Source organism: Cyprinodon tularosa, unplaced genomic scaffold (assembly GCF_016077235.1).
Source record: "Cyprinodon tularosa strain WSP-4 unplaced genomic scaffold, ASM1607723v1 ctg245, whole genome shotgun sequence".
In the NCBI taxonomy this organism is placed as follows: domain Eukaryota; kingdom Metazoa; phylum Chordata; class Actinopteri; order Cyprinodontiformes; family Cyprinodontidae; genus Cyprinodon; species Cyprinodon tularosa.
In genome coordinates, this window is record NW_024038908.1 from 529,967 (window position 1) to 551,268 (window position 21,302).

The 21,302-nt window shown below is 39.1% G+C and overlaps 1 protein-coding gene across 9 annotated transcripts in view; it reads left to right on the forward strand.

The window, feature by feature from the left end:
- The window catches only part of ncoa2 (nuclear receptor coactivator 2), a 95,737-nt gene that overhangs the window by 71,236 nt on the left and 3,199 nt on the right, over window positions 1–21,302 (forward strand). For 6 of the 9 annotated variants that reach the window (XM_038287745.1, XM_038287743.1, XM_038287747.1 and 3 more), the window contains 10 exons: window positions 9,922–10,120; window positions 10,209–10,409; window positions 10,836–11,039; window positions 11,378–11,507; window positions 11,596–11,758; window positions 12,335–12,631; window positions 14,808–14,888; window positions 15,940–16,375; window positions 17,028–17,205; window positions 17,492–17,699. In XM_038287745.1, the coding sequence (XP_038143673.1) occupies window positions 9,922–10,120; window positions 10,209–10,409; window positions 10,836–11,039; window positions 11,378–11,507; window positions 11,596–11,758; window positions 12,335–12,631; window positions 14,808–14,888; window positions 15,940–16,375; window positions 17,028–17,205; window positions 17,492–17,699 (2,097 nt within the window). The remainder of the gene's footprint in view (window positions 1–9,921; window positions 10,121–10,208; window positions 10,410–10,835; window positions 11,040–11,377; window positions 11,508–11,595; window positions 11,759–12,334; window positions 12,632–14,807; window positions 14,889–15,939; window positions 16,376–17,027; window positions 17,206–17,491; window positions 17,700–21,302) is intronic. The other 3 variants (XM_038287750.1, XM_038287752.1, XM_038287749.1) reach the window with 3 other exon arrangements.

The window sequence follows — 21,302 nt, forward strand, 5'->3', positions numbered from 1 at the left end:
GGAAAGCTGAGTGAACTAGTTAAGGAGTCATCCTCTCCACTGAACACGCCCACTGCTTCCTCGCTGACTCCTCATCTTCCTCTGCCTTGCTCCTTCCTCTTCATCATCGTTTAAGGAGCTGAATTATTGATGGCCAGGGCAGAGCTAAATGAGAAATGAAATTATGGCTGTGGTTCTCTATAGGAGCTTGAATCTTATGATTTGATCAACGATCAGTTGGGTTTTAGGTGACAATGTTAAGGGTGGTGTCTCCATCTTTGTTTTTTTTTTTTGCTTAAATATATATATATATATATATATAAAAAAATTATTTTAGTTTTCTGGCTTTTGAAGTATGTAAAGAGAAACTTGGATGGGAGACTTTGTATTTCTAAACCTAGTGTTGTATCTCATTGTCTCAGGGTTTCCGCGGGTCATTAAAAATCATTAAAAGTCATTCAATTATTTATTTTTTTTAAGTTAAGGCCTTAATTTGCATTCAAATTCATTAAATGTGATAAATGTGGCATTTCCAATGCTTTATTCTTTTTTTAAATAAGTACGTTCATAAAAACAATTTCACCAGATATATCGTGATTATATTTGCGCAGAACTGCTTCTGGGTCGACCATAAAGCTGTATGTTTGGAAAAGAAGCTTGAGGCTGAGGAAAAGCTAGAGAATGGGGAAAATGCAAATTTCAACAAGTGGCTGGAAAGCAGAAATTCGGGACATGGCTGCAGCCTGTCGACGGTAAAGATGACGAAGGAAGGATTTTGCCATATAAAAATATTTCTCCCCCTTCTCTCCTCAGTTCTGCTGCTCCATTCATCAATTGATCCATCCGTTTATCATCTGTCTCTCTTTTTCTTTTCTCACATTTCATATTTAAAGCTATTGTAGTAATATATCTCATAAAGGCAAAAAAAAACTCCATTGATCCACTTCCTGCTCCATCCCATCATTCATGAACGCATCACCAAAATGTACAAACTTCTCCACTTAAGTTAAAACCTGTGCTCTGTTCAGTCAGAAACTGTTGCTATCGAGCTGTAATGAACAGTAAAATCCTCTTCCTGAATCTGTAGAGCCGCAGTGAAGCCAAAGTGGTGAGGGCATCCGGCTGCTTCACATTCCAGCTCCGTGGCACCTGCCACAGCCGCTCTGCTCACACTCTGTGTCTGTGCGACTGAGGGCTGGTGGTTGTTAATGTCTGCTGCTTCAAACGATGGGTTGTCTACCTCAGGATCAGCTAACATTGCTGCTGCTCAGTTTGTTGTTCGCATGCTTTAAGCATAAACAGTTATTATGGGATCAATTTAAGAGGCATGCACATTATGAGGAAGTCTACTAGCCCCCAGGAGCCAGATTCATAATGCTGTCATCTCCTTTTTTCTGTTACTGGTGACCTAAGAAGCAAAGCGTAATTTGATCACCTGTCATAAGTAGTTTCCTAAGCAGCAGCCATTACCAGGTTGTTGCTCTGAAAAAAGAAGTGTAATTCTATACTCGCTAATTACCTGACAAGATAAATATGTTGAGGAAAGCAGCTGAGATTTGGATCCAGATTACTTGCATTTAAGTGTGAGGTGCATTTGAACAATTTGTAAATGTGCAATGTTAGTGAAATGTCAAAAGTAGCATGGATTGTTCAGTGCTTCACTGTGCAGCCCCTACCTCTTTATTTAAGAGCTGGATGTAGCTTTCATTAAAAACAAATAGTTTATATTTTCATTTGGGTAACAAAAAAAGATGTTTTGTGCACCAGAGGTTGTATTTACCTCCATACACCTGGAAAACATGTTCGTTCTTCCTACCAAATGTTTTCAAAGGTGTTAAAGGGCGTTATTAAGAGATTGATTGATTGACAGCCAAGCTTTACATCAATTTATTATAAATGTTTACTGCCAGGAACTTTAAAATATTGGTATTTTTATTATAGGTAATAGGTAATTATAGGTAATGTATCTATCTGCATTGTTTGGTATTCCTAGTTTTTGAGTCGACAGTAGGCCAGCATCCTTGGTTCAGCATTTTTTTTTTTTTTTTTTTTTGCCCCGAGTTTCGAACTTCTGCTTTATTCGATCTGTTTTGGTTCCCTTTCCTGCCAAACGCCATTAGTTAAGTCAAACCCTTCTGTTGTTCTGTGATTCCCCTCCAGAGTGTGTCCAATCTAGGGAAGAAAAGTCACAAAATGAGGCTCATGACAACAAGACTAATTCAAAGAAAGATTTTCAAAAGGTGTTTTTACTTTTTGCAAATAAAAAAATGAAGTTCATATATTGTCCCTTTTAGGCGTGCTTTCATTAAGGGCTGTATTTCTTTTTATATTCATATAAAAACAGGCATTTGCTGATTTTAATATTAAAAAACTGATATTACTCAGATCTCGACAGGTTTGAAATTAGCAATTTAGCACCTGTATTTATTGAGCTATTTCTCATTAAATATAGTTTTTTTTTTTTTCTTAACAGCAATCAAAATTTATTTAAATATATATCAGCTTGCTTCGGTGGTGCAGTGGTTAGCACGCACGAACCATGTACAGAGGCCTAAAGGGCGGATTATACTTCTACAACCGCACACATCAAATGTCGCTTCCGTCAGTTCATGAACCAGTTTAGCTGGTATGCCTCTGCAACGTCGGTCTGGAATTTCTAGGGATGCAGAGCAGTTTCCCACCAAAGAGCAAGGGGGAGCCTATTCGAGAACTACTTCGTCGGATCCGGCGGGAGTGTTCATTTATCAAAACATGTCTGAGGCATCGTACAAGTGGTTGTACTTCCAAATCTCCTCGATCAACCTTTTGTCGGGGTTATCCATTGCTGTTATCACTCCTCGTCGGCACCAAATCGAGAAGGACGAACACACAGACAGCCAGAAAGGCATACCAAGGACCAATCACAGCTGCTTTTTGTCAGCGCACTTCAGTTTGAGGTTTGCGTAGGTTTGTGATCGATTTTTTTTTTAGGTATGCGACGACGGTTGCAGAACCTCTGCGTGAGGGGGCGTGGTCGCGCACAGAGACAGATTTGATGGTTGCAGAGGCTATGTGTCAGAAGTATAAATTGGCCTTTAGTCCTTGACGCGGCCAGCCTGGGTGTGAATCTGACCTGTGGTCCTTTGCCGCATATCTCTCCCCCTCTCTTATACCCCCTTTCCTGTCAGCCTACTGATGAAAAAAAACACTAGTGCCCTAAAAAAATCAAAATAAATCTATATAAAATAAATATTTTTATGCAGAGCAGTTAACTCGAGGCTAGTGCTAGTGTAGGAGTTGTTGATAACAGCCTGTTGAATATTTCAGATAACTTAATCTGGAAATGTGGACAAAAGCTTTTTTGTTAAAAAAAAAATTACATTTTCTAATCATATTTCTTTGCTTTAAACATCATTAAATTTAATTGCTAGTTTTATAGGTACTTTTTTAACAACAACACTTAAGGTATTAATGGAAGTGCAGCAGCCAATACAATCGATTTGATATTCAAACACTAATTTAAAAGGTAAAAAAAAACAAAACAGATTCTATATTTATGGAAAATAATCTGCGTGGTCTAAAATACAGTTTGCAAGTCAGGTAAAGAAAAGTAAGCCATGCTTTTGATGAACCAGCTGCAGATAATTCAGCTGCATGGTTCACTAGGGGGTGTGCTAGCAAACAAACCCCTAACAGTATACTTAGAAAATGTAGAAGTTACATTTTGTCAGGACATTGAATATTAATATTTTGATTTTTATCTGCAACTTTCTAAAATTTGATAAAACATTAAAGTACAAACTCATCCAGACCTGTAACGGTGTTTCAGGTTGGTGGTGGTGTAATAGTGAGGGAGATATTTCCTTTGGACCCCTTAAATACCCACACTCTGTCATTCTTAAGATGGCTACTTAGACCAGGATATGGAAGAATGGCGTGAAGCTCTAAAGCATCCCAATCTGGTTCGTTGAACAGTCGGACACGGCTAAATTTTTTGCTCTATAGAAACCCAGGCAGCTCTAATGACACAAGAGGATCCAACCCTCCTACCAGCAAGGTGTTGCTAATAAAGTGTCCCACGAGTGGATGTGGAGGACGATAAATTTTCAGTTAATGCAGAGCTGTTGGTGTCAGATGAGTCCTGTTTGGTTTGCAGGAGTAGATGTTGGTCAGCACCTCCTCTCTGCCTCACTTTGGGGAAACGGTCTGCTGTTGCTAGGCATGCAGATGTCTTTGCATGCCTTCTGTATCAAGCATGCAGAAAGGAAGGACATATTGGCAGCTTTCTGCAGCATGAAAACACTACTATATCAATACCACTGCTTGGACTTTATTTTTCCATGGGTTGTCTAACTTTTGCTTTTTATTATCACCATCCAAAGTCTGATTACTTAGAAGAGATGAAGTTGGTTTTCCTTAAAGAAGGTGTACATTTTATTTTTCTTAAGTGCTTTCACAAGTGCATCCTAGACTTTATTGGGTCATAAATAACCAATCTAAATGCTTTGAGTTGGAATATATATATATTTTTTTATTATTTACTACCTCAGAACACTTATATGTAGCCTGGGTTCATACAGTTATAGGTTTTAACACTGAGAAAAGGAGAACAAGGATTGAATTACATACACAGACGTGCACTGAAGGCCAACCAGTTAAAAGGATTGATAGCAACAGAACCCATTAAGAGTAAAAGCAACTAGAAATGGAGAGAATTGAAGGTGGGAGGAGAGAGAATGGAGAAGGAGGAGAGCAAACTGCGTGTACAGAGGCATTACATCATTCCTGACCTCATTAGGGCTTTTCTCTCTCCCACCACTCCATCCTCTCTCTGCTACTCTCTCCAGGTCTCCTATATATCCACTTGCTTGTCCTTTCTCTCTATTATCAGCAGTGTGTGGCTATAATCATTTTTATCCTGTTTCTATGAGGACATACTACCTCTTGTCATGTGAGAGCTGTGGACCTTGAGCTTTTCAGATAAATATTGTGTCAGACATTTTTTTGGCTACCCTGTCATATCCAAGAAACGTTACATGGCTGACAAAAAAAAAAGAAAAAGTCACTGTATGGGAAACAGAAAAGCAACAGTAAAGGATACTGTGGTGCTTTGCTGTTCTACAGTACATTACCATCTGTAAATATTGGTCCAGCTACGCTGCTCTCTGCTGGACAGTTACAGCATCTGCAACTTATTTACTAGAGCTCCCAGGGAATGTTTAGTTGGATAATTTATTGAAGCCCAAAACACAGTTTTATTCAACTCATAAAAAGTTTAGGGGTGTTAGTTAAAAAGAAAAGAAGAATCAAACCTGGGAAGGGACTTCCCAGACTTCGGGCCGGAAAATTAAGGATTTTATTTTTTTTCCATCTTTCAGTGGCCCATTTATGTGGCTCAGTTGTAGAATCCAAAGAGGACAGTTTGTAAAGTGGAAATAAATATGGCATTTGCATATTTTATTTCATTTTTTAATTTATTATTTTAATCATTGAACTATGCATTTGCAGATGCAGTCTTATAAGTTAAGGCTTTAATTTGGGCCTTTGCAGATGCACGTGGATCCTAAACTTGTATGCAGGTGGATTATTTTTGTTGGTGCATTCCCATAACCTTCTGGATCTTGTAGAAATGTTTTAATGTCTACAGAAAGCTTTTTTTATGCCATAAGGTGCTTATGGTGGTTATGATGCCTTACAGACAATGACATGAAAACCAGATCTTTATTTTCAAGGAGTAGTGGCCTAACCCTTCATCAGCTGACGGACAGTCTACAGGTGCTGGTCATAAAATTAGAATATCATGAAAAAGTAGATTGATTTCAGTAATTCCATTTAAAAAGTGAAACTTGTATATTATATTCATACATTACATACAAACTCATATATTTCAGATGTTTATTTTGTTTAATTTTGATGATTACAAATGACAACAAATGAAAATCTCAAATTCATCATATCAGAAAATTAGAATATTACTGAAGACCAATAAAAACAAAGGATTTATAGAAATGTTGGCCAACTGAAAAGTATGAACATGAAAAGTATGAGCATGTACAGCACTCAGTATTTAGTTGGGCCTCCTTTGGCCTGTATTACTGCAGCAATGCGGCGTGGCATGGAGTCGATCAGTCTGTGGCACTGCTCAGGTGTTATGATAGCCCAGGTTGCTCTAATAGTGGCTTTTAGCTCTTCTGAATTGTTGGGTCTGGTGTATTGCATCTTCTTCTTCACAATACCCCATAGATTTTCTATGGGGTTAAGGTCAGGAGAGTTTGCTGGCCAATTAAGAACAGGGATACCATGGTCCTTCAACCAGGTACTGGTAGCTTTGGCACTGTGTGCAGGTGCCAAGTCCTGTTGGAAAATGAAATCTGCATCTCCAAAAAGTTGGTCAGCTGCAGGAAGCATGAAGTGCTCTAAAACTTCCTGGTATGTGGCTGCGTTGACCCTGGACCTCAGAAAACACAATGGACCAACACCAGCAGATGACATGGCACCCCAAACCATCACTGACTGTGGAAACTTTACACTGGACTTCAAGCAACGTGGATGAAGTGCCTCTCTTCTTTTCCTCCAGACTCTGGGACCTTGATTTCCAAAGGAAATGCAAAATTTACTTTCATCAGAGAACATGACTTTGGACCACTCACCAGCAGTCCAGTCCTGTTTCTCTTTAGACGCTTCTGACGCTGTCTGTGGTTCAAGAGTGGCTTGACACAAGGAATGCGACAGCAGAAACCCATGTCTTTCATACGTCTGTGTGTGGTGGTTCTTGAAGCACTCACTCCAGCTGCAGTCCACTCTTTGTGAATCTCCCCCACATTTTTGAATGGGTTTTGTTTCACAATCCTCTCCAGGGTGCGGTTATCTCTCTTGCTTGTACACTTTTTTCGACCACATCTTTTCCTTCCCTTCGCCTCTCTATTAATGTGCTTGGACACTGAGCTCTGTGAACAGCCAGCCTCTTTAGCGATGACCTTTTGTGTCTTGCCCTCCTTGTGCAAGGTGTCGATGGTCGTCTTTTGGACAACTGTCAAGTCAGCAGTCTTCCCCATGATTGTGTAGCCTATAGAACTAGACTGAAAGACCATTTAAAGGCTTTTGCAGGTGGTTTGAGTTAATTAGCTGATTAGAGTGTGGCACCAGGGGCCATCAATTTTGAACCTTTTCACAATATTCTAATTTTCTGATATGATGAATTTGAGATTTTCATTTGTTGTCATTTGTAATCATCAAAATTAAACAAAATAAACATCTGAAATATATGAGTTTGTATGTAATGTATGAATATAATATACAAGTTTCACTTTTTAAATGGAATTACTGAAATCAATCTACTTTTTCATGATATTCTAATTTTATGACCAGCACCTGTACTTTAAGTTGGTCTTAAAACATTTTTTTTTCCCATTTTATTTCCTGTTTCTTTTGATAACTTCATATCTTAAACTCCTACTAGATGGTAAATGGGCATATATTAACCTTTAGAAGATGAAAGCTAAGGTGAAGTGGTTCTGAAAACGAGGTGGATCATGTTTCTTTATCTCATACTAGAATATTGACGGTAACCATATGACCTGGTTAGATTTGCAGTCTTATCCAGTTTAAATGACAGTGATTATCTTCTTGTGGGTAAAGGGAGATCATTTTAATCTCTCCTTGATTTGCTCTTCCTATACATTTGTATCTGGCCATTAGAAGGCAGCTGCTCCTTCATGTCAAGCAAACATCCTGTTGGTCTACCTTTGCTTTACAGATGACTCAAAGTGCCAGAAGTACCGGGACAATAATGAACAGTTATGTATCGAAGCAAGTTTCTATCTTTAACCATTTCAGAAAGTCCAAGGAATTATCTGTGCTGCTTTATCAGTGAGGAGGCTCCACAAGGGCGTCACTATCTGGAAATGCCTGCCTTGTCTCCTAAAAACCAATTATCTGTGGTGAGACGCTTCCATTTTCCAAAAACAGCAACTATGTCCCTGATCCCTCACTCCCTTCTCTGAAGCAAGTGAAGCTCCCTCCTACCTTGGCGTTGTCCTTGTTGAAGATAAAAGGTTGTGAAAAGTAACTTTTTATATCTGACTGACCTTTGGTTCTTTCAATAAACTTCTTTAGAGTGATTATTTGTTTTACTGCTATTTTCTGTTAGACATTGTTATAAATCCTGGTAGGGAGTGTTGGCCTAGAGCAGTGCGCTTGTGCACTGAGAAGGTTGCAAGTAGCCGTCCGATCCCCAAAGCCTGCACTCTGGGTTCCTGAGCAAAATGCTTGACCCCAAACTGCTCCCCGGGTGCCAGACAATGGCAGCCCACTGCTCCCCAACGGGATGGGTCAAAATATAGAGTGAATTTCCACATTGTTGGATAGTAAAGGGATTTACGTTACATACACAGAAGCATTTGTAGGTTTGTCAATAAAATACAGTTTGCAAAAAATGTTCAGTTTCAGCCCCTATGGTCTCATAAACACCAATAATTTCCATACTTTATTTTAACTCAAAAGTTTTTAATTTTCTTTGCTCTTCATAAACATTTTCAAACATTTCTTCCCTGCAAGCATTTCTTCCCTGCATACTCATTAAATGACTTTTTTTTTAGACTGTGACTTAGATAAACTTCATTGTCATTTTGTATACACAGAGTTTGTGTTCGATGCGTTCGCCTTTTTCAACAGTGAATGAGCAGCTTAGCAGTGAAATGAGCAATTCCCATCACTGCTGCAATTTTAAAGTGCAGCAGTGATGGGTCTGCTCCACTGTGCGCATGTGCTCGAAGCACTCCAACGTTTTTTAGGCGGTCAAGAGTAGTTGTATTTACGAGTCCAGAAAAAACACTTGATGGCCGTAGCTCCAACAGGCGCTTTTTTATCGAGGAAAAAGAGCTTAGGCTAGTTCACACTGCAGGCGTTGATGCTAATTCTGTTTTTTTTTTTTGTAAAATCCGATTTTTTCGCGTTGCCATTCATATTTCCAAATATATGCGAATTGTATGTATGACTTGTATGCCTCCTGTGTGAACTGCAGTCATACAACGCAAGTGTCCCGCATGCACAGTAGCAGATGCAATGACATCACAGGCCAGTGTGCTTTTTTTTTTTTTTTTTTCCCAGAAATAAACATGGATGGTAGCGCCAGCACGCATCTAGTGGTCTTTTCCAACCATAAAAACACTATCTTTTCAATATGATTAAACATAAATACTGCTCTCCGCATCGTCATCTGCCATTGTTGTTGTTTTTCTTGCCACTTCTGCCTAGCAAGACTCATTATAGTGACCTTTGTTGGGTATTAATGACGTTCAGGTCGGGTTAATCCGACCTGGCCTCTCAGACACAGGTCGCATTTGAAAAGATCAGATTCGTATCGGATTTAGGACCACATAGTCAAGTGGCCTGGGTCGGATTGGAAAAAATCGGATCTATGTTGTTCATACTGCCATGAAAAGATCAGATCCAGGTCGCATATAGGCCAAAAAAAATCTGCATTGTGACGTAGCCTTAGTTGTCCAACTTTTGGGCCGCTGAAATATCAACCTCGTTTGTCTTATGACCTCTAAAGGTTTCTACTAGGGCTGCAACTAATAAATATTTAGCAAATCGATTGATCTGTCTAGTATTTTTGCGATTAATTGATTAATAATCAGATAGTAAAAGGTTCCTTTAAGAATATTTTTTTGAAATTAAACCAGGTGAAACTAAATCTTTTCCACTTGTGGAGTTCTGGACAGAGCATATTGAAAGACTAAAAAGATTTTCATCTGAAATGCAAATGTTAAAATGTCTATTTTTTACAATTTTGATATCATTGCTGCTCTAAGTGGGTTGCTCTGTCAGCTAATCGATTAATCCAATTAATTGTTTAAGCCCTAGTTTATACAGAGGGTGCTCAATTTGTCCACTAAAATTTCTACATGCCTCATCTGATTCAGTTTTTGCTTCTCTTCCCCTTTCGTCTCGGTCTGGTAGTCATCGGAGCTCGACGACATCCTTAACGACCTGCAGAATGCTCAGCCGCAGCTCTTCTGTGAGCAGCGGCCGGTTTCGTTACCCAGTCCCATGGACAAACAGATCCTCTTAAATGACATCCTGCAGCTCTCTGAGAACAACCCGGCCATGGCTGCGCAGCAGCAGCAAAGAGGCCTGGGACCTGGCATGGGTCAGACTAGTAAGTCCAGCTCAAATTCTTGGAAACAACCTTTTTTGTGTGCGTTTCCGCATTTCTAGCGTTAAACCCGTTTCTTTTTTATTTTTAGACTTTGGTGCTGTCAGACCTGGGCAACAAGGCAGGAGTTTGCCTTTGAGGAGTGTCTCTCTGGACATGAACGTGCCCCCACAGCAGCCATCATTGCAGTACCCCGTTAGGGCCAACAGCCCGTACACGTTGATACAACAGCAGCAAGGCATGTTGGGAAGTCATGGTATCATGCCCAACCAGGCCGGTATGAGCAATTCAGGTAGGTCTAACAAGCTTTTCACATCCAATCAGTTTAAACCTAATTGTTTTAGCATGTTTTTAAGCAGGTTGATCTCATCAAAATGATGTGAATCACTGAATGTGTTTAAACTGACACAATTGTTTGATTCCAACCATCTGAGGAGACTCCTTCCCTTCTGCCTCTGCGTCTCTCACCCTAACCTATCAACATCATGACACACTGACTCACTTCCTGTGACAGGAAATAGTCGCCCACACAATAGCAAAGTTTCTCTCACTGCGTCTCCCACATATCAATACTCCTCAGACAGCTCCCAGCCCTGCATAGACAGCTTCGGCCTTCACCCTGAACCCTGGGCACCACATCATGGGTGCCCACGTCATTCTCAAAAATCAGTTTTCTCACCACTTGTCATCTCTGCATCCGCTTTCTTCCTTCCCCCAGGAATGATGGCCGCAGGTGGTCCGCGGCCAGGCATGCAGCAGCAGGAGGGCTGGAACAGTTCAGCCTCTGCTCCTCCCATGGGAGCATCTGCACCGGGACAACAAGGTGCCATGCAAGGTCGGATGGTACCCGGCACTGCCCCGATGAGGCCAAACAGCCAGCCGGGACCCCGACCGATGCTCCAGTCTCCGATAATGGCCAATGGTGAGAGTACATTTCAAACATGCTAGTTTGAAAAACCCAGAAGTGAGAACGTGGATAAGAGATGTTAAATCTGTTGTTCATGTTATCACCCATTTAAAGCCCCTGAAGCATGGGGAAGAAGACCTCAGTTCACCCCTCTATAGTTTCACTACCTCATCACAGTTGTTAAGCATGCCATCTTGTGGTTGTTCAGTGTAACAGGTTGATAAAGGTTTTATAGATTTTATACCTGCCTTTTCTTAGCTTTGTAGCTCATTTGAAAGAGTTTCAAAAACACGATTTTATCTCTTGGCATCTCTCTGATAATTATTTTAACCTTTTATTGCCTTTATCTTTAGCGCAACCTGATATGGACATTGGCATTGTTGGCCACCATTTCTCCCAGCAGCAGGCTCCTCCCAACCAGACGGCCCCCTGGCCCGATAGCATGATGCCAATTGATCGGACAGCTTTTGCAAACCAGAACAGGTGAGCCTTTTAATCCCAAATGAAACACTTTTCTAAGCCTTTCTGTAACATGACTGAAAAGTAGCCATTTTTGTTCCTTTTCCTACAGGCCGGCACAGCAAGATGATCTCCTTTGCAATCCGAATCTTGGTAGTGATGGTAGTGCAGTGGATGAAGGTGCCTTGATGTCTCAGCTGTACTCTGCCCTAAAAGATTTTGACGGTCTAGAAGAGATAGATCGAGCTCTAGGGATCCCTGCGCTGGTCGAACAGGTAATACTTTCTTCCATAAAGTGTAGTTATTCCACCTGAAAGCTTTAATATTTGGTCATGCTACAAATATAACCTACTATATACATATTAATGCCATTATGTGATAAACCAAGATCAAGCAGTGCATACATTTTAAATTGGTTTGAAAAAGGTCTGAATATTATGCTACAGACTGTATTTACTATTCAGCCTGCAGATAAGTGGTTTAGTATATTTGTATTAAAGATTACCAGTCAAAGCTCAGACTGGAATTAACTGGAAACATGACAAGATACCTTCCAGCTAGTCTGATTGATATCAGGCTGTTGAAATAAAGAGAAATGTTGAAGCCTGTTGAGAGTTCCTGCTAAAGGCTTAAAGCTGTAACAGCAGCTAAATGTGGTTCTAGAAACGATTAAGTCTTTAAGTCTGAATAGAAAAGCACATGATCCTAAAAAAAAAAAAAAAAATCAAAAGACAGAAATGGGCATTTATGCTGTACATTGTTATAAAATGCAAATGAAAATTAGCTGAATCCTGAGCCAGGTGCAGTCATTTGTTGGATTCATGAATGTTGTGGATTGTTTCCTCTTTCAGAGCCAGTCACTGGAACCAGACCAGTTCTCCCAAGACCCCTCCATCATGTTAGACCAGAAGCCCCCCATGTACGCGCAGCAATTCGGCCCTCAGACCTCCCACATGGTGCAGAGGGGCTTTGCCGGCACACCCATGCAGGAGCCCGGCTTTCATCCAATGCCCGGCCAGATGGGCCCCCGGCCAGGCTACCCCATGATGAGGATGCAGTCACGGCCCGGGCTTAGGCCGGGTGCGGTCGCTCCGAACCAGCCCAATGCACTACGGCTGCAGCTTCAGCATCGGCTTCAGTCACAACAGGTACCCTGAGTGCCTTGACATGACTGAACGTGACATGAAACTTATTGATCCACTCTGGACTTCAGCGTTTTATCTTTTTTTGGGCGACTGAATAAACAGACAGAGGTTATGTAATCGTCCTTGAGGTTTACAAATTGGAAGCCTCTGATTATGCAAATTTAGACGCAAAGGCCTTTCTTTTTTAAATCCAACTGTGCTACAGATAAAACACTCTTACTTGGCTAGTAGGGTTGTCAAAAGTATCGATACTCAAAAAAGTATCGATATTGAAAAGTTGTATCCGGATACAATACTCGTTTTTAAAAGTATCGATACAGTGCTACCACCAGTGGCACCTAAGCAGTCATTCATCTTATGCGCAGATTAGAGGAAGATGCACTTTCTGAACACTGTGTGATTGAATAATTCTGTACGCTTTTTGGTTTCAGACTTTTTTCTGTAACAGGTGCAGCTGCTGAGGATTATTTTTGTTTTTTAACTGGTTTGGCTAGTGTCATTGCTATGTGTGTAAAGAATAGCCAAAGGAAGGAACACTTAATTTTAATTTTGTAAGTGTTTTTTATCAAGCTTGCTTAATATTGTGCACAGCATACGACCTCAAAATATTGTTTATTGTATTTATTTATCTATTTATTGTATTTTGTTTATTAATGAAAAAATTTATGTTGAATTTTGGAGTCTTTGTTTTTATCCTTGTGGTATCGAAAATGGTATCGAGTATCGAATATTTTACTTAGTATCGGTATCGAGTTGAAAAGTTTAGTATCGTGACAACCCTATTGGCTAGTAACCTTACACTTTATATTCGTAATTCCATGATAACAAGGACTGCAGTAGAGCTGAAACAATCAGATTAATCATGATTAATCGATTAAAATAATCATCAACTAATTTAGTAATAGATTAATTGTTAAATGGAGTATAGAGACTCAAAAACATGCTTTTAGCTCATAGAGTGACCCAATTAGAGCAGTAATTATACCAAAATTGTAAAAAAATAAAAATAAAAAAAATCTTTAAGGAACCTTTGACTATCAGATTATTAATCAATTAATCACAAAATGAATCAACAGATTAATCAATTTTCAAAATAGTTGTTTCATGCCTAGGCTGCACCTATCGATGGTTTTTGTAATTGTTTTTTTTTATTTATCTTTCAATCAGAAGCTAGTTTTAGTGGATTAACATTCTTCAGTAAACACTCATTTTAAACTTAAAAAAACATTTATGCCAAATTTCATATAAATTGTAAATGGTAAAAACAAAAATTTCTTAAATTATTGCAATTTATATGATAACGTCTTCATTTGTCGCTGGACATAAACAGAAATAAAGCAATTATTTTCTTAATATGTTGACCAATTTGTTTTTACGATTAATAACTGTGCAGAAAAAGTTTTACAGAAATAGAAAGCATATTTACAGACAATGGACTTTTTTCTTAAAGCTACAGTGTGTAATAATTACAGGGATATACAGTCAGAAATGTAATATATTATACATAACTGTTATTTATCATCATCTACGAGCTCAGCCTCTTAACCTTAATATTTGCGTTGCCTTAGAATTCGTTATTTATAATTACATAGGAGCGGGTCTCGCAGCCATGGAGGCAGACATCTTTGCGCTACGGCAGCGCAGAGCCAACAAACTAGCGATTGCGAGATCGCCCATTACGCTCGAAAGTAACTACGGCAAGTTGAGAGAGATGAACTGAGATGGTACTGAACAATAGATGGCAGTATTATGCCTGAGAATACTATCTGTAAAATTATCTGTGTAAACAAACCTCATCACTTGAGAAGGTAGGTGATGCGGACGTCGTGGAAGACATTTTGTCCCGTAACACTCGCCGTACTGTTGGGGGGGAGAAGCGGTGGGGGGGGAGATGTTCATGTTGCTGCGGTCTGCAGTCTGGACGTTAGATGTCGCTAAAAATTACACACTGTAGCTTTAAATGCAAAGGATTATATTTTTTGGAATTTTTACCTAAGTACTGCCCTGATTAGGTTATTCTCTCAGCAAATCACAAGAGTCTGTACACTCCAGTTAAATATTTCATTTCATGATCAAATTAGTTGAATATTATTTCAATAAATGATTAATTAGAAGTTTGTTTTAAATCACCTAGTCTTAGTATTTGTATTTAAATGTATCCTTGTTCCTTCTTTCCCAGCAGAAAAGTCAGCCCATGATGACTCAGATGAGTGGTCTCTCAACTGTGAACCTACCTCTAAGAGCTAATGCTTCAAACCAGGTACAGCAGCCATTGATGATCATTGCTGCACAAACGTGGTATCACTAGAGCTTTAGCATCGGCTGCACAAAACTAGGAAAACCTGCAATGTGCATTGACAGAGCTTAATGTTGCGATAATGATATCTCTTGTAATATATAAATATCTCTTGTAATATATAAATTAACATAAAGGATTCACCATGCTTTACTTTTTCTGCTTAGATTTCTTCAATCCTACACAGTAATCTGTGTAAAAATGGTTCCATCTAGTGGTGAAAGTGCAACATAATTGAGCTCAAGTTTTTTGTGCGGGCCATATTCAATTATATTTTCAGAATTCGCTGTTAGCCAGTGGGCTGTAGTTTGGTCACCGCTGTCCTAATGTTTGCAACCTAGATGTTGCTAGCGCTAGCTTTTTGGAACTCTTCATACAGCTCTATGGGGTTCTATTTAATGTGACAACAAAGGTTATGCGTGTTTCCTCATGTGGTTGTTGTGTACCTGGTGGTAGAAAGTAGTCTCTCTTGAAACAAAAATATCTTTGAATAATATATGTGCTGGGGGGTTTTTTTGTTTTGTTTTTTAAAGCATTAGCTGTTCTTTGCTACATTTTTCCCAAATGTCTTGCCCTCAGCCATTGTGACTCGCTAAACTGTAAACTTTTCTATCCACCTGCATCTACACAAGGGCTAGGCATCTATTGTAAACAGATCCATCTGACTTGCCAGATATATATAGTGCTTCATTTTCATGGTCAAAGCTCTGTCATTGATGAAACAGTGATGCAAAGCATAATGGAAAACATTTGAACCAACCATTTTCTATTATATTTTAGCGTCCTAACGATTTGCAGTAAACCAAAGGCTTAAAGACTACATTTCTAAAGTCCTCTTATTTATTTGAATAATTTGGCACATTAACGCCATGAAAAAAAATTTTTTTTATCTGAATTTTCTGACAAAGGTTGACACAGAAATGAAAGAATACTTTTTTCAGACATTGCAAGTGAATTGTAGCTGACATATTTACTGTGTTGCTTACATTTTTCAAATGCCTGGTGCTTCTTTTAGGGAAACATCAACGCTCATATGTTGGCGCAGCGTCAGCGGGAGTTGCTCAGTAACCACCTGAGGCAGAGGCAGCAGCAGCACACTCAACAGGCCCAGCAGGTCCAGCAGCAGCGGACCATAGCCATGAGGGCCCAGGGCCTCAACATGGCCGGAGGCATGAGCAACCCCAGGAATCCCCAGGCCGCCCCCCAGCAGTTCCCCTACCCACCCAGCTACGGTACCGGTACAAGCCTGGCCTCGTCACCTCCCCCCACCAGCCCCTTCTCCTCCCCTCTCTCCCCCAACCCTCAGCTCCACCTGCATGGTACCTCCTCTTCCTCCACCTCCTCCTCCTCCTCACAGATGATGATGGGAAACACAAACATGATGGGCGGACAATATGGGGCCGTACTAAGCCCCCAAATGCAGCACAGTGCCTTTCAGTTTCCCAACTCAGGTACTGCTCCCCCAACCCCCCAACAGCACACCTCATTTGAAAACCCCTGGGTGTGTGGATGTGTGCGGGTGTGTGTGTGTTAATTTGTGCTGATGTGAATGTAGTTATGAGGCATCACTTAAAGTTGAATTAAAATCATATCCTAGATCTATTATTTCATGCATTTTTTTTTTATTAATCATGATAAACTGTAAAACAAGACTATTCTTTTACTCAGTCATGATAATCCTATAAATGAGTTTGTAGTTATGCCTTTTTACTCCACCAGATGGCGTAAGAGCACGCTAAATCCACCCGACTACCTCCCAACTTGACCATGCTTTTTGGAATAGTTGGTGATATTGAGATCTGATTTCTCAGTCAATATTTGAAATATTTACACCTTAAAGAGCTTTTAACGATGATGAAAGCTCCTACTTTACAATCTCCTTCATCATCTCTCTTGTTCCTGAGCCTGTTTGATTTAACAAAGCATGTAAAAAGAAATGCCAGCTGCCTGTGAATGACCCGGAATGCACTTTCCTCCACCCTTATTCTGCATCCGTTTTATCACGCAACACCGTTTTTCTTCCTGTTTCTTTTTGAAAATCTTTAATTGGCTACGTTTCTACAGCATAACTGTGGTTGACGTGGTTAAATTCATCCACTGCAGGTTTGACACAACAAGCAGATGGGAGTTTTGCAGGAGCCAGCACGCCGCAGAGCCCCCTGCTTTCGCCACGCATTGCCCACACGCAGTCTCCCATGATGCAGCAGGGCCAACAGAACGCCGCCTTTCAGGGTTCCCCTGACATGAATGGATGGCCACAGGGTAACATAGGGGGCAACAGGTAAGGACGACCAGACCCCTCTGTTCTATTCTAGTCTAACTAACTTTAACTGAGCATATTCATCGATCCTTTGTAAAATCTCCTCTAATTTTCTCTAAAAACTTCCTTCATTATCAAAGCAATGTTAAAACTGAACTTGACTTTTGCATGAGTTCTTGGAATTGTGCATAAAAGCTCCAGGAACTATTTAAATATAACGTTGGGTTGTTTCTAAACATTTAAATAAGTTATCACTAAGTGCTGTGCATAGCAGTGTAACAGCTCCCGCTGCGTTTCCTCTCCCCAGTATGTTCGCGCAGCAGCAGCAGGCGTCGCCTCAGTTCACCCAGCAGAACAGCAGCAACATGTACAACGGCAACAGCATGGGCATCAACAGCGTTTCCATGGCCACCAACATGGTTACCAGCAGCATGGGTCAGATGAGCGGACAGATGAGCGTCACATCCATGGCGTCGGGGTCTTCGCCGGGCCTGCCCTCAATGGGGCAAGAACAGGTGAGTCAATAATTGTTCGCTCCATCTGACACCCAGATCAGAAGGTTACATACAATCACCATGAGAATGAGTCTCGTAATAGTTGGAACAGTTTATTTGAACTATTCATTTTGTTGGCTGAATGGTTCAGAGGTTTTAGAAATAATATTTTTGGTTGTCACGTTTAAATTTACGTTTATTCTACTCAGGATTAGATATATTCCTACATTCCCACCTTTTCTTAGGTGCATTGAAACTTTACACTTCCAGGCAAAAAGCATTTAGCATTAATGTTGCTCAGTGGCTTGTTAGGTAGTGCAAGAAGAGCTGACTTAATATAGTTGGTTTTCAGGAAAGGATTTCTTCTCTAAGGAGACTGCTTTAAGTTTGATTTCATGTTGTGCTCATTTACAAAGATTTGTAGCTTAACCCTTTATAGGGCACTCAGTGAAATACTTTGAAAATCAACATTTCACTGGAAAAACGATCTAGAAATAAGTAAAAATATATTAAATTAAGTGTATTTACCCTCAATTTGAGTAGGTTAAACGACATAGTTTGCCAGTAGAGTATTTTTAATCTTAAAATGAGATAATTAGATAAAATGTACTTGAAATAAGACAAGGCAATTGTGTTTTCTTATTTTAAATGTAAATTGTCTCTTTTGCCTCCTCATTCCAAGAACAAATTGACTTATTTTAAGAAAAAAAAAATGGCTCATCTAGATTTCAATTTTTTTCCCCCAGTGCTCAAGCCAGTAGTGTTATTGGACTCCAGGACAATATTTAACATTAAAAAATGAATGTCAATGTAATAACAAGAAACGCTAACTTGCCAGAATATATTAAGCAAAATAACAAAAGTGCTTCTATAAGAAATCATGAAAAACACACCATTTTTTTTTTTTGGTCCAACATAAACTTAGAGGCGTTAATGCTGATACAGGCACTTAAATTTAAGTTTATAAACCTAAATATAATTGTTAACTAGGCTTATTAACTTTTTAACTTTTTCAATTAGCTTTTTACCTGTTTTTTCTTAACTTGTTAACTTTTTTTTTTTCAACTTAATTAACAGTAGGTAATATATCATTCAAGATATCATCTAATTGGTCTTTGCTGAATGGCTGGATATAGATCTTGAATGGCTGATCTATCTAGAACTGAATGGCTGGATATATAGGATGGGGGGGGACTCCATTTGTAAGGGGTATGCAAGTGATCAAAAATGGTAACTTGCTCTATAAAGGGTTAAAGCGTTCTAAAACCAATATGGATGTGTGAACAGCATCCTTGTTGATACAGAATATCTGTTTCAGCCTGCTTAGAGCTCTTTAGCATGATTCAGCCACCACAGATTGCACAATATTCTTAGCCTTGTAAACTAGTATCGTCAGGATTCAAAGCGTCGTCCTTATTCCTGCCAAACATACTCAACCAATCACTTCTGTATGTATTTTTCACCTTAACAGTTTTCCTCTGAAAGCCTTCAGCTCTTCCATGTCACAGGTTTTTGATAAATGTTGAAAAAAGGCCCTAAAATAGATTTATCCAACATAAAACCAACGAAACATCCTCAAGGATTTAAGAAGCATAGATGTTTAAATTTATATTAAACTTCAAGGATTAGATGAGATTTATTTTAGTCAAGGCAATTCAAACACAAGGGGAGTGGCGGCCTGGTGGTTAGGGCATAGACCCCAAAATGGCAACCCACTGCTGCCCAAGGGGACGGGTTGAATGCAGAGGTAAATTTCTCCAATGTGAGGTCAATAAAAAGTTGAATTATTATTATTATTTTAGGTATTGATCACATATTTTATTTCTCATCATGGGCTTCTCACTCAGTCCACAGTGAAGGAACTCCTCATACTAGAAAGTAACTGTCTTTTTTAAGTATGTTTTTATGTTATAAATCCTGTTTAGAATAGGTTTTAAACCATAATGAATACAATAATTTTGACTTCTATGCAATATGTGCAAAATTCAGAATAACTTTTCCAAACAACTCCATTTTTAAATCAATTAAAGTTGTTTACTGTATTATTATAAAAAAACAAAAAACAAAGAGTTAGTTCAGATGAATCGTTTGGCATCTAATCAATGTGACATTCGCACCCTAGATGAGTGGATGTGGGCTTCTTAGGAGCAACCGTGTTTGGCTCACTTTTATTCAATCGCTCTGCTTGTGAATAATTTACTGAACGGTTTACGTAACTCCCCTGAAGTTCTGCTTGTCTTAAACTTTTAGGACAGTGATGTAATTGAGCACTTTAAAGCCAGACCATTTAGTTACACTATTATGTAGGGCTGCTGATGTTACTGGCTCACGTTTCACATCCAAATCATTTGATTCCTGCTGCTCCCCGCTCATTTAATGCCCACCAAGTTAATTTGTCTCCGTTTGTCTCACTGGTACTGTTAGGCTGGTATCTGCGATGAGCTGTTGTTGACCGTAATGCTTTTAAGCCAATAAAGTTGCATGAATATTTAACCACAGCGCTCTTGTTTGATTGCCTGCTGTCCAGACTCTAGTAACGTACCAGCATGTCCGTCACTGGGCTTAACTTCCCTCCAGGTTTATAGAAGAAAAATATTGGCACTTAGATTACTTCAATTATTTACTGTTGAGCCATTAGTGCATGCATTTGTGTGTGTGTTTTTAAATTATTTTTCCTTTGGGGTTTGTGCTTTTATGGTGTTCCCGAACATGGTTTGTATTTTCTTATACTCAGATAAGTTCAAGTTCATCATTAAATATAGAGCAAAAAATTTTACTTTGATCTACTTAAAGCCTCTAAATGGCTAAATATTTCAATGTTTTTTTTACTAGTTAAAAAAATGTTTACTTGCTCCAATGAAACAGTTTTGTTTTTTTAACCGGTTTAATATAATTCATAGTAGACATGTGGAGCATGTGATATTTTTAAAGCAACATGGGTGCATCTAAAAAAAAAAAAGCAATTTCTGTGTTTATTTTTTGCTTATTTTGATTTTTTTTCATAGCTTGCTGCAACTCAAAACCCCAAAACATGTTTCTCTAAGACAGTAAGGATTTTATATGTAAGAGATTTTTAGTACATGCATTTTTTACGGTTAATCTAGTTATGTTGGACAAATGGTACAACAATTGTTAGATGAAAAGGTTATTGCTAAACAAGCTAGTTGTTTACCTTGCTTTAACAAATTATATGCATGGAAAGTAACATGAAAGGAAAAAATGTATAAAAAAGGCACAAGCAGCTGGGATTACTGCAGCTTTAAGAGGCTTTTTTAAAGCTTGTTGGTAGAGAGAAGCACAGAGTACTGCACTCACTTTATACTTGGAAGCTTGACTGTCCAAATAATCAGACTGATTGAAAAACTTCACACTGGAGCTCACACCTCCTATAATCTGCATATCTTCACTCTTTCTCTTGTGTCTTGAGTTTTTAAATAAAAGTTGTTAGGATAATTATGATTGGGCCTATCCTTTAGTTGCAAAATTGAAATGAAAAGTTGCCTTTTGCATCTTTTTCTTTCACTTTACATTAAAAAGTTTGGATAGATTTTGTGAAGAGCAACTCTCTTCTACTATTAAATCATCCATCATCCCCGTGGTTACATTGGTCTCTCCACATATTAT